The 14573-nt window shown below is 34.6% G+C and overlaps 1 protein-coding gene across 3 annotated transcripts in view; it reads right to left on the reverse strand.

Moving 5' to 3' along the window:
* The window catches only part of ACSS3 (acyl-CoA synthetase short chain family member 3), a 142083-nt gene that overhangs the window by 72078 nt on the left and 55432 nt on the right, over positions 1-14573 (reverse strand). For all 3 annotated transcript variants that reach the window (XM_060112955.1, XM_060112954.1, XM_060112956.1), the window contains exons 5-7: positions 12389-12529; positions 3324-3404; positions 3148-3243 (exon numbers count right to left, since the gene is read on the reverse strand). In XM_060112955.1, the coding sequence (XP_059968938.1) occupies positions 3148-3243; positions 3324-3404; positions 12389-12529 (318 nt within the window). The remainder of the gene's footprint in view (positions 1-3147; positions 3244-3323; positions 3405-12388; positions 12530-14573) is intronic.

Consider the following 14573-nt stretch of genomic DNA (forward strand, 5'->3'; position numbering starts at 1 on the left):
ATTCAGTAGAATGTAATGAGCAATAGATTATGATATGTAAGGAAAATGAAGTTAGAATCACTTCTTGATTCTTAGTTTGGATGACTGAGTGCATGCAGGTAAAATTAACAACACTGTAGAGTATATGGAAAGCAATGTCTTTGCAGGGAAGAGAGGAGACAGCGAGTTCATTTCACATTGTCTTGAGCACAGGGATGCCTGGGCCATCTGAAGGTGCCTAATAATAAGCTGATGCTTAGCAGGAAGGTCAGATATAGAAAAGAGGAGTTGGGAGCCTTGGTTTAATTAGTAATACTCAAATCCAACTGCATGGAGATTATCCAGGAAATATAAGCAGAATGGGAAAAGAGGGCTAAGAACAAGACCCCATTAATCCCCAATGTTTAGAATCAAAGTAAAAGAAACCAAGAAAGGAAAAGGAGGACAAGCTGTCAGAGAGGTAGCAAGAGAACAGAGGAGTAGCATACAATTTAGCTCTATAAGCATTTATTAAGTGTTTAGTGTGTACTCTGCACTATGCTGAGACTGGTTTTTGAGGCTCCCACACTTTACTAGGTATAAATTCAGGACACTGTGGTCAGCTCACTAACAGACATATGCTCGGGGGGGCAACGGAACCACAAAAGGGGAACCGAGCACAGCCAAAGACTATGAGGAAATTTTCCAAGAGATGATTACAGCTAATCAGAGTCTACAAGGATAAGTAGAATTAACCAAACAAGGAAAGACAGAGGGAGAGTCATGCCAGGCAAAAGAAACAGCCTGGACAATAGCAAAAGGGCAGGGGGCTCAAGAAAACAGAGAGAATTACCTTCAGTCAGCAGGGTTGATGCCACTGAGAGAAAAAATAAAATCAAACTGAAGGGGGCCCTTTGACTTTGTCATTTATGAAGTCACTGTTGACCTCTGATACAGCAGCTTTATAAAGCAATGTGGAGAGAAACCAGACTTCAGTGAGATGAACAATAAATGGAAGAATATAAAGTTCACACAGTATGGGAAGTGTATTTTTTCAAGAAACTTAGTGGAGAAGAATATAAAGATGGGATAACTAGAAATGTGCAAGAGTCTAAAAGGCTTTGTTTTGTGATCAGAGAGAATTGAAGATGTTTACAAGTCACAGGAAAGAAACCAGAGTGCAGAGATAAGGTTTAAAAGGTTAAAAAAAGATCACTCTTTTGTACAACAAATACTTTTAGAGCATCTACAATGTTCTTGAGCACATCATTCCAAGATAAAGACAAACAACAGAGCCCCCTGCATGGTGTTAAAGTCATGTTTTAAATAAACTTGAGAAATAAAAAAAGGCCAATGGTAAATGCACAAAAATTACATGTACTTCAGTTCTAAAGGCAGATTAATACTTATAAATATAAATACTTTTCAATATAATGGCACCTTTGGCTTTGTCACTTTATGTTAGCAATTTCACAATTCATTATAAGTATTCAGTGTTGAGGCTTATTTTGTTTACTTCAAGGGGAATTATTATTTTAACAAAAACATTTACTCTATTGCAAGGATTTTGGTATGGGACAGATGTGTCAAGATTATTTTATGTTTTAATTATAACAAACACCACAGTGCATATTAAGTCTACAAAGCACAAAGGCATAGTATAAAATATGTGGAGTAGTGCGTGATGGCTTAATACTTGTGTCACAGTCTGCCTTAGTACCTCTGAGCATTCAGAGACAGAAAACCAGCCAGCTGAAAATGAAGAAACACTCATGTCTTTAAATGGTGACTGGGACTAGGAGACTTCCATGAAGATCAAGAATAGTCTCTAATTTTTTCAGAATCATTGAGTTAAAGCATTTTAAGATTGTAAAGAACTTTGACATCACCTAATACTATTATCCACACCTCGCATATAAAATTCCCGCCTTCAAATTTCTTTCTTGATGTTGACAGACTTTAAGTGAAAGAGAGCCTCCTATTTGATAACTTCCCTATTCTACTAATGGACAGTTAAATTTTCTCTGATTATTCCCAAAAGATAGGTCTCTGGAACTCCACATTACTACATGACTACACTACTTCCTTGATATGTGGCAACTCTTTAAATGTCAAAAGATACTTAACATATATGCACACTAAATATATTATTTTTATCAGACTAACCATTCTCAATTCCTTCATCTCTTTCTTGTATGACATTTTCACCCTGGTCCCTTTCATCCAAATTCTTTCTAATAAGTTAATGATTTTTTCTCCTCATTAAACTGAACACAGATTTCTAAGTGTGAAAAAATAAAATAAGATTATAACATTGCATATGGTGAGTATTTTTTTAAAGCAATCCTATCAACCGCTAATGTTTGAACTCATAATACACAGGGATTTAACCACATAAACTGCAACCAACTCAAGTTTCCCTTACTTCATTTTTGCAATTATTTTTAATATAAATATAAGATTGTAAAGATTTCCATATTTTCCCATCTTGTGTTTTTTGTCCCAAAAGTCCAAGATCATTTGTATACTGATCTAGCAAACCACCATTTTGCTGTCACTCTCAAATTCTGATCTCCTACATATCTGATAGGTATGTGTTTTAACTATTTGTATAAGGCATTTGCTAAAATTAAACAGAATAGGCACAAGAGCAGAATTTTCTAATATACACACAAAAATATTATTCCTGGGTAACATTAGTCCATGCAATAGAATCTAAAGCAGTTATTTATTCAGCTATGAATCTGATCAGTCTGATTCTCTCCCTTATACATATAGCAATCATCAGAAACTACCAAAAATGTCTAGCTAAAATCAAGGACCCACATATTTGAAATCCATTAATCCTATAAGAACACAAAGAGATGAATCTCTGTTGCTTGTTTTATGATGGCTATTTTCTAAGATTCTAAATCAGTATCAGTCTAGTAATATTTTCTAGAAAGGGACAGGCATCAAGCTTATTAGTGTATATTTTTCAGAATATAATTTTTATGTCTTTGTTCAACACAATTTAAATAGTTGTTTATTTTTTTCTAAATATATATTTCTTTCTCTTATGAAATAACTGGAAGAAGATATAAAAACGTCCCCTGCCCCCATTCAATTTTCTTTTCCTACTTAGGACTACTTCTCTAAAACTTTTAGTAAACTTAATATTATGTATATGTAGTATTTTTATTTCATTACCTCATATAAAACTGTTGTGTTTCCGTGTAGAAGAGGTCCATAACAGATATAGGAATGTCCGACAACCCAGCCTAAGTCAGAAGCTGCCCACCACACCTAAACAAAAAGAAGATAATAAAATGCATATATCTTAACCACAGAAATGTCATGTAATGTGAATTTAAAACCATGATTACCTCTCCAGGTTGAAGTCCATATATAGAAGACATTGACCAGTTAAGCATTACAGCGTATCCTCCAGTGGGCCTCACTACACCCTAAAGAAGAGAAAAGGTGAAATGAAAATCAACAGACAGTGTGTTAAAAGATTCTCTCTCTTCATACTGTCCACTTAAGAAAAGTTCCTGTTTAGAGTATTTCATATTCTATAAGCTATAAATAACTTTGGCTTTCATATAATTGTATCTGAATCACTATTTCTTTGGCTCCTCCAATAATAAAAACAGAATAATTTGTCCGTATTAGTCCATTTGTAGAATCCATTCTCACAGACCATTCTGGACCTTCTAAAGAAAACATGATTTTATGGAATCACATGCAATAAAACAAATTTCCAGTGGTAACATAAATTATCAACATTACAGGGAATTCCCTGGCAGTCCAGTGGTTAGGACTCTGCACTTCCACCGTGGGGGGCATGGGTTCTATCCCTGGTCGGGGAACTAAGATCCTGCACGCTGCGCACAGCAAAAAAAAAAAAAAAAATCAAAGACTTAGCATGAAACTTTCAACAATTACATTTTCACACATATTTCCAGAACAAAAATGGGAACTCTCAAAATTAAGTGCTCAGAAATGTCAAAGGTAGCTGTGTGCCTAAGATACAGACTACTATAAGGATGTTTATTCCTTAATATTATTAAATAATAACAGGATGCTTAGAGGAAAGAGTCATATTCTAACTGGATTCTTAATACAACGCTACCCTTGTGGTCACACTACCACAGTATCAGAGCTGAGCAGTTCTTTAGTGGTGAATTCTCAAACTCTGAGGAAGCAATCCTGATGAGTTGGATCTAAGGCTGACAGATTTTCCTTACATTACATTTGGGCAAAAGTAGGGATTGTTACACCACAGTACTATAGTTTCTAGCAGCTATCCTTGACAGTGAACATATTCAATGTTAATACAAGATTAATTTTTGAAAGCTGAGCACAAGAGTTATCATAAATAATAACTGATAGTAAATTTAATAATTAATTTATTGCTTCTCTATAAACATTAATCATCATTGGCTCAAAAAGACTTAATGATGTGAATATTCAGAGCAAGAAGGTGAATGCTTGCTAAGAAATATGTTATATTTCACTCACAAGTATTTTCACGCACCTCTCAGTAGAGCAACTAGAATTGCTTTGTGAAGAAGATAATTATTTTACCTGAAAGGGCACGCATGGTCCTAATTAACGAATGTGCTACTAGTTGAACATTTTTTGGCACAGTTCTGTAACTGTAACACACATACATGAATCAGGAGAATGAAAAAGAAACTGAATTTCTGTTTGTTACTAAAATTGCTGCTCTCCTCAGGTACCACTAATAAAACATAGGTATCAAGCTGTGGAATACATTTTATCTGGTCTCTTGGCAAACATCACAGGCAACTTTGTTGGCATTTGATGGGTATTTTCTAGGTTGTATGACATGGTTAGCATGCAGTTGGCTCTTTGATCACCTTGGGAGTATTAGAAATCCTAAGCCCCTGCCAGTAAATTTCACAGATGCATTTTCCCACGTAAACTGAGCAGCTCTTTACCGAGTATATGCTGTATGGTCTTCCATGCATTTTGCTAATTTTTTTGTCCCATTGAGAAGGTCTTTTCCTATAGTTCAATACCTTGATGAATTTGATATTAATCAACTTGCAAACACTCTTTTCTAAAACTTTTTATTCCTTTGGTAGAGGATAAAATGTGAAGTTTTTTCATAGACAATATGCTATCCATATTCTTTGATAATTAATGTCAGTCATGATTTCCCTTAAGATGTTTTAGAATTTGTCTTCACCTGCCTGTCCCTGCATTTAGAGGTCATTTTTATAAATAATTCTAAATATCATTATAAATGGGTAAATTTTTATATTAAATGAGGGTAAGATTAATCAACTGGAAGTTATAGAAAGGAATAAAAGGCTAAGGAGAAAATAAATGAGTAGTAATTCATTTGTAAAACTTAGAAGATATTTTAAAGGATAGGTTATCAAATTTCTGTTTGCCTCTCAAGTGAACCCTTCTTTAAAGTTTACCAATGTTGCTTTGTCTGTAAAATGGTGGCTACCTAAATCCATTTGACCCCAAAAAGTTAGACTTAAAAATGAGACCATGCATGAAAAAGAAAATTATACAGGCTAGAATTTAATGTCCTCCTAACAAAATTATTTCCTTAATTCTAGCAATTACTGTTTTTTTAAAAATTTTCCCTGTGCTAATACCACACAAAAGGCAGAAATGTTAAAAATTTAGAGGTTATCATTGAACATTCTCATTAAAAACAACTAAAATGGAGCTACAGGAGACAGAAAAGTCATGTCTGTTTATCACTGGTCTTTGATATCCACTTATTTTTATTTTTTTAAAGAATGAGTATAAAAATTTTCTTCAGACATCTTTTTTTATTCATTAATATAGATTATCGATATGAAATATCAGATGACAGTTTTCAATTTACTGGGTATTTGGTATGGTGTAGAAAATAAAACTGCATAATTTCATATTTTCCATGTAGATCTTTTATAAGAAGTTCAAGAGTAAAAAAACTGAAAGATTAGTTTTAAAAAGAGTTTCTTTATTATAATGTTAATATGTGACTAACATTAAGATGATAAAGCATTTCTTGTTTGTAATCATATTTTCCAGGTAATGATAATTAAAATGCAAAAGATAAACCCTGTTCAGCCTCCAAAAATACATAAACCATGCTCAGAAAAACCTACAAATCATTATACTCTAGTATGCAAAATTAATCAGAAACAAAAAACGGCATTTTAAAGTATATTTGAAATCTTGAGTATGAGATATAAATATTCAACATCAGTGCTTACCCCTAAAACACAAGCATGCTGCATTTCACTCTTTTGAATATGTTACTTTATGTACTTATACCCTATCTACCTTAAAAGTAAAGATAGATGATCTAATATATTTTCAGAAAAGTCCTGTAACCTGCCAATACAGTGTTCTAGTTTTTGTAGGATCAGCCATAATACTTCAAGTCTTCTGGAGAACTTGAAAAACATCCAGGTGGGACTAACACTCCATGTCCCTAATAAAGACATGAAAGTGAATTCTATCTCAGAATAGACAGGTGCTCTTTAAACAAAACACTTTTTAATGTATATGGGTATTTTAAAAATTCAGTCCATACAAGTGAAACTAAAGGCTGATTATTCATCATCCAGGAATGGGACGGCAGTTATCACAGATGGTTCTTTATGATTTCCAGTTTAATGAGCTGCCTTTGAAGACAAGGAAAGCCACAAAATATTATAAATGGGGCCATTACATAAAACAGAAAACATGTCTGTATCAAATGTATACTGTTTGGTTGCCACAATTTAAAAAAAAATACAGTTGAAGTAACATCAGTTGTAGTAGAAGAGAAAGGAAGTTTGAGATGTGTGGTAAGATTAAGAGTCTGCGAGTCTTTAAAATGTTTTTTAATAGATCTATAAAAGTCTGAATGGCAAATCTCAAACTATTCAGGTAAGAGAAGTCTAGATAGAGTAACCGAGAAAACCTCATACTACCTAAGTTGAGCCCCTCTATCACCGTATTCTGTAATAAAGGCTTGTACAAGACAAATATACATATTTACATACATATACTAGATATTCATTCACACATACATATGTAAATACATATGCGTATATGTCTATATGTACACGTGCATATGCCTATGCTTTGTATGTATGTTGATATATACATTTCAATTCAGTCTAGCAAATTAAGTAAAAACAAAACAAGAAGAAAGAGGAAACAAAAATATTACCTGAAGAAAAGAAATCTATCACCAAAGAACAGTTGGAGTCAGTGAGTTGAAAAGTATGAGGTATGGTTCTGCTTACTTAAAAAATCCAACAAACCAACAATACTCTTGCTCTTATAGTGGTTTTACAGGTGATATCCCGTCTTCCTAGAATGCACCCTCACCCCTTTTCTGAACCTGGTTAGCTCCTACTTGATCACACAAGTACTTAAAGACACTGTGAAAGTGTCACCTCTTCTGGAAGCCATCCAAACTCACTAGGTTTGTGTTAAAAGCCTCTCCCTCCTCTCATGGCCCCAAGACCTGCAAACTTCTCTAAGCCTCTAAGCATTAACAACATCCACCTACTGCTAAGTCTCCTCCACCACTCTGGGCACCATAAGAATGCTTTCGTGTCTTCAGCATAGAATAGGCAGTTAATACATTTTCTGACTGATTAAAAGAGTGAACAGTTAAATGAATAAGCACATGTACGAAAACTATAATTTTTTAAAAACATTCTTCTTTGTTCAAGAAAAACCCTTGAAACCTTCAGAATTTAATGAATCATATTAGTAGAAATGGAATGATTCCATCTGGTATATTTCCTCAAACATAAAATCTCTTGCTGTAGACAAGACAATGACTCTGAAGCTGCCTCTATGGAGGATAATTTAGCAGCAGCATAATTTTTTATTGGTCTGAACAACTGTGAGATAAGGAGCAAACGTGTAGCAAATTCAGCATTTTAACTGCAAGAATTGTACCACAGATTAAAAAAAAAAAGTTCACAGGTTTTTTTATTTGACTTTCTCTTATTTTTTTCTACAGTATAGAATATGAATAAGTTACCTAACACGTAGGAATAAAAGTTAACGTAAATTATATAAATTCACATCAGGACAAAGGACTTATCTACCACCTTCCTGTCATGCCTTCTTTTCTAATTCTTTGTTTTTGGTTTCTTTTCCCCTGTGCTCCTTTGGCACTAATTTTTTTTTTGGTTATCTCCATACCTCCATGACAGCAAGCCGGAAGAAGATAAATATGACCTTCACTAAATCTCCCACTCCCAAAACGACACCCCATCCAGATGAGGGATTCTTCTATTGTGTAGTTCCTTGAAGTAACTTGGATATAGGTACCCAAACCAAACAGGATAAAAGTGTACAACAGGACAGAAATGTATGCAAAGCAGGTCAGCTGTGGTTGCCAGAATATGTGCAGCAGCTAACAGATTAACCTGTCATATAACAACCTGATAAATCCAGGGTTGGCAGATGCAGAGATGCAAATATGCCCTAGATGTATCTGAAAATTCTAACCAAAGAACAGACTGCATTGTGTGTGTCTTGTATGTGCCTATGAGAAATGAGCATTTTTAAGCAGAATATTTTTATGGGCTCACAACATTATTTTTCCTCATGAAGATCAAAGATCAAGAAAACAAATTAGGGCTTCCCTGGTGGCGCAGTGGTTGAGTCCGCCTGCCAATGCAGGGGACACGGGTTCGTGCTCCGGTCCGGGAAGATCACACATGCCGCGGAGCGGCTGGGCCCGTGAGCCATGGCTGCTGAGCCTGTGTGTCCGGAGCCTGTGCTCCACAACGGAAGAGGCCACAACAGTGACAGGCCCACGTACCGCATAAAAAAAGAAAAAGAAAAAAGAAAACAAATTCTATGATGACATGAAATTTATATTTAAATGCTTCGTAAATGCATGTGTGCTCATCTTTCCTGTACTTCTATTCTGGGAATCCCAATATTAAAAATTCAGATCCTATTAATTCTGATTATGCCTACCAAAAATGAAGTGAGAATCATATGAATAAAGAGCCATCTGGATACTCAATATCTTGTAATAACCTATAATGGAAAAGAATCCAAAAAAGAATATATATATACATAACTGAATATATACATATATATATACATACATATATATATATATATATATAAAGCTGAAACACTTTGCTGTACACCTGAAACTAATACAATATTGTAAATCAGCTATATTTTAATTTTAAAAAAGGCATCTGGGAGCTAACTGGAAAAGTAGGACATTATTTAACAAATATTCTGATGATCTACCATGGCCTCATTCTAAGGTTAGTGCCATAGTGGATTCAAAGATGTATGAAATATATTCTAAGACCTCAGAGAACATGCAATGTTATAAAAATAAGTAAATAAAAACTAATATATTAAAAAGTAGAATAAAATAAATGGCACAAATATTTGTTGGCAACATATAATTTTAATGCAATTGAAATTCTAAAGTCCACTGGAGGGTTAAGGGAAATGTTTCTGAAAGACCTTAAACGACTACTTTGTCTTGTCATTCTGCATGTCCTACTCTGTAAAACTTACTCGTTCCCATGATTTAAACACCATTCCTCTACAACCAATGATGTTCCAAGGGTCTATCTGCAAATCCAGATGTATTCTTGGACCCAGACTTTCACTTCCAGCTACTGGCTGGGCATCTCCATGTTAATGTCCCAAGGATACATCATACTCAATATGTCCAAAACCTCCCAGTTTTCTCAGCCCCAAACCATTTTCCTTTGCTTCTACTTTAGTAAATATTCGAAACCACTCTTCTATGTTCTCAGGTTCAAGGTCTTGGACTCCTCCTCTGCCTTACTCTTATCCTTGAACCAAATCTGATTGTTCCCTAATAAGTTTGCTGTCCTAAGTAAGGTCCTAAACTAAACACAGCCTGAAAAACCAATCTCCTTGTTTCCATTATGTGTATTTGCCTATCTTCTCAACAAAATGTTGCAAGGGTTACCTTCCTTCATATTTTTCTCTCTTTCTTAAGAAGCATTAGTGCTCCCCATTCCTTACATACAGTATATAAACTAAATTTCTTGGCTCAGTTTTAAGCAATTGGCCCCTGCCTATATATCTGGCCATTTCTCTTCTTTATCTGCACCAAATGCACTAGCCATCCTGGAACCTTCCTTACACACTCCTGCCTATGCTTATGTCGACCCAATCTACCTGGCATGCCCTCCTCCCTATTATGTCACCTGATGAAGAAGTTCTAGTCATCTTTCCAATGTCACCCTGTCAAGTGCTTTCCCTGACATCCCCCTGATAAAACAGCACTCCCACTCTTCCTAACACCCTTATCCTGCTTTATTTTTCTTCAGAACACATCACAGACTGCATAGTTCTTTATTTGCTTACTTCCTGTGTCTAGCCATAGAATGTAAACTTCTAAAAGACAGATATATATATTTGGGTGCTCAGTAATCTTTGTTGGATTAACGGAATTTAATCCTTCAGACACCATCCAATCTCATCTTTTCTTCAAGAAAGCAAGAAGTAGGGTTGCCCTCTTAGGGCAAGGATCACAGACTATCTTACATTATCTGTGTTGATATATATTGCAATCCCACTATGCTGAAGGGGCTGTGGTTTACTCATATTTTTATCTCTTTTAGCACCTAATGAACACTCAATAATGCATACTGAATTGAGCTAAATTCAATGTGAATAGAAATCTCCGAACAATTAAATCCTTCTCCAATCTGTAGAAATAGATTATCTTCAGGATGGTACTACATTACAAGGAAAATGAGGATGATCAAAACATCAAACAATCTTCAGTTTGGGCATCTAGGAATCCCACAAAGCACTTCTTGACCCAGAGAAAACCTGGAATAGCTAGGTTTCTTCCTTATTTGGAACCACCACTTTTCAGATTTAATGCCCTGTATATTATTTTTATTTCTACTACACTAGCTGAGTCAGCTTTGAGTTGATGACAAGCTCTTCTTCGGCCCTCTCATAAGGATCCCCATCCAGGCCACAGTGAATTTCAGTGATTTAAAGTCTTGAGGTGGCACAAAAGTTTTTATAAGATTCCTTCAGGCTTTTAAGGAGCTAAATTAATTTTTTTTATTTGGTTAGGTTATACTGTGTTTTCAGGGTCAGTAGTTTCATCTCATGCTGATACTTTTATATTAGATTATAACTTGCTGAGTCCCCTTTTATTTTACAGCCAAACGTTCATTTGGACTCTATGTGGCTGGTGCATAATGCAGAATTTCAAAAAGTGAAGGGTAAGGATTGCATCCAGCAGATCATTTGGACTGCTTATAAAACAAATCTTAGAGTCTGCAATATAAGAAATATTTATTTTTCAGATGACCAGAGTTCTTAAAATAATCATAGGGCTTTGATTTTACAACAACACAAATATCTTCATGTATATGCATTAATTTATTTATGCACTCAACAAAAATTTGAGTACCAACTACATATAAAACATGATGGTAGACCAAAATGTAATAAAACATGGTCTCTGTACTCAGAGAAAATATATCCCTCTACCAAATGTTCTCTTTTTCACAAGCAAGGGAATTTTATATAAAACGTCTTAAGTCTTAATTTTCCTTTACTTACATCTAAACTAACAGAATCACTATTTTAAGAGCGTTAGCAGGTAATTTTTCAGAATTCTGATGCTACAGAGGTCCAGTATTAATAAAGAGGCCAAAACCCTACAGGATTCAAGTGATTGTAAAAGTCCCTTTGCCTGCTAACATTCTATGATTCAATGAATATTGAACTCCTTAATAAAGATGAATAGCAAGATGATATCACAAGTCTTTATGAAGTTATATGAAAAAACAGTATTATTTAGACATACTAGGCAAAAGTGGTATTTGTTTGGTATCTGACACATTCAGGATTATTGACACTTTTGACTTTGTTTTGTGAAAACACCTTTCAGGGTAAAAGACTTAAAAAATCCTTGAGTGTCTTCAGTGCTGCAAATCAAATAGTTCAAACCCCTGGATAAATTCCCTGTTGTTCAGAATGTCTAGGCCAATTCTCAAAGTTGCATTTTTAATGATAAACTGAATTCCTCTAAATCAAAAATCAGTTTTCATACTATATGAAAGTTATGCCTCAATTTAAAAAATAAAAATATTTCATTTAAAATATATTTTATATTTTATAAAAATATTTTATAAAATATATTTTATAAAATATTTCATTTAAAATATATTTTATAAAATACAACTGATATTCAATCAAATATATATTAATTTTAACAGCTTACTAAAGCAATTGAATATTGCAGATATTTGTGAAGATTCTGAAAGAAATAAGGACAAAGCATTTGACATTAAACATAATGAATATTTTTATATATTCAGACACAATATGTCTTTAAGATATAAAGTACTTTCAGTCAGTAGTCAAATATTCTTGGTGCAAAAAAATCTGCCAGTATAATTATCCCTAAGATAGTGCATACCTTTGGAAACCCCGTTGTTCCAGATGTGTAAAGAATATACAGTGGATGTTCGGAAAGAACAGGAACACAATCATGTGACTGTGCTTTTGCCATCTCTTCATCCCAATCAAGGTCACGACCTGGAGCCAAAGGAACCGGCTCCTACAAAGCAAAAATATAGGGATATGCACTGAACAAAGGAGATTAAATCAGGAGCACACTGGAGAGTAGCTAAATCTATATTAGTCTGAGCATCTGACTGAAATCTAGGCCTATAGAGCACTAAATATCAGACTTATGACTCAGTATCTCAGGGTCATGAGTTAAGACAAATGTTCATAAAACAATCCAACAGTTTGATGTTGGCTTCAACTAAACTTGCAACAGAAAATGTTTTATTCAAACCTAGAAATATCCTTAAGAAATTCAATATGATGCAGGCATGATTTCATCAACAGTCAGAGCTTAACTAACAGAGGTTCATGCTTTTATAAATGCATGTACACTAACACCTTTATAAGCTAACTTCTATTTTCTTTTTGACCTGAAACATACACTTTATTTTTTTTAAATTGGGGTATAGTTGCTTTACAATGTTGTGTTAGTTTCTGCTGTACAACGAAGTGAATCAGCTGTATGTATATATATATCCCCTCCTTCTTGGACCTCCCTCCAATCCATCCCCCCATCCCACCCACCTAGGTCACCACAGAGCACCAAGCTGAGCTCCCTGCACTATACAGCAGGTTCTCACTAGCTATCTGTTTTATACATGTTAGTGTATATATGTCATTCCCAATCTCCCAATTCACCCCACTCCCCCTTCCCCTGCCCCGTGTCCACACGTCCATTCTCTACCCCTGTGTCTCTATTCCTGCCCTGCAAATAGGTTCATCTGTACCATTTTTCTAGATTGCACATATATGTGTTAATATACAATATTTGTTTTTCTCTTTCTGACTTACTCTGTATGACAGACTTTAGGTCCATCCATGCACCCCAATATTCACTGCAGCACTATTTACAATAGCCAGGACATGGAAGCAACCTAAATGTCCATCATCAGATGAATGGATAAAGAAGATGTGGTATATATATACAATGGAATATTACTCAGACATAAAAAGGAACGAAATTGGGTCATTTGTAGAGACGTGGATGGACCTAACTCCTATTTTTCATAACCTATTTCTTTTACTTTGGAACTACTGTCTTCACAATGAAATCTCAACTAACTCACTAAAATGTCTCTTTATACAGGGCCATTTAAGAGTAATACTGTGGCCATTTTTCCAAATGAGAGAATATTAAATAACTTTCAGGGGTGGAGGAGTAATCTACTTTTGCTTTTTCAAGAACAAAAATCAGTTTTGAAGTTAATGAGAGTATGAGACATACACAAAAAGCTATCCAAGTTTTCCTCCATCTACTTTATTGACTAATATGGTAGAAATGTTTGTTTTCTTTTTTGTTCCTAGAACCAAGCTCTAGTGTTATAAACTTTATAATAATAGAGCCATGAATTAGGAAGACACATCTTAAGTTAGACAGACCTCTTTAAAAATGGTGCCAATGAAATAAGGCAGATAGGTTAAGAAGAAGGAAGTGGCTTATGAAAAAATTACTCTCGTGGGGAGTTATAGCTATTTAATTCTAGTTATGATCCAGTACATATCTAGTTATTTTATGAAATGTTGACTAAGCTCAAGATGATACATCAGGAAGTTTACAGTTGGTGAACTTGTTAGTAGGCACAAGGCAAGACTACTCATTCCTCAGTGAAAGTAAGTCCACCACCTAGAGAGTATATGTAGCCATTCACTTCATCAAGGTGAATCCCTGAACTAACTTCAGAGACTCTGATAGATTTTTAAAAGCCAGGCCATTTCCACTTTTCTGGTTCCCTAATGTTTTGATTAGGGTTGTAGAAACCGGTCATATATTTAAATGGGTACATTTACAAATTAACATTTCAATATAATATCACAAATATGATGCCTATATGAATACGCACATTGATAGACAACAATCTGAGTTGACCTTCATGAAGGGGAAGTTTTAGGCCCAACTGGTTTCTCCAGCCTCACCTTGAATGTGCCCTGGATATGCCATTTAGATAAATAAAAACAGATAACTGTGACCAAATTATAAACTTCCATTTGTTTTTATGTATCAGATAAACACAACTCATTTCAAATTATCAAGC

Source organism: Mesoplodon densirostris, chromosome 11 (genome assembly GCF_025265405.1).
Source record: "Mesoplodon densirostris isolate mMesDen1 chromosome 11, mMesDen1 primary haplotype, whole genome shotgun sequence".
In the NCBI taxonomy this organism is placed as follows: Eukaryota; Metazoa; Chordata; class Mammalia; order Artiodactyla; family Ziphiidae; genus Mesoplodon; species Mesoplodon densirostris.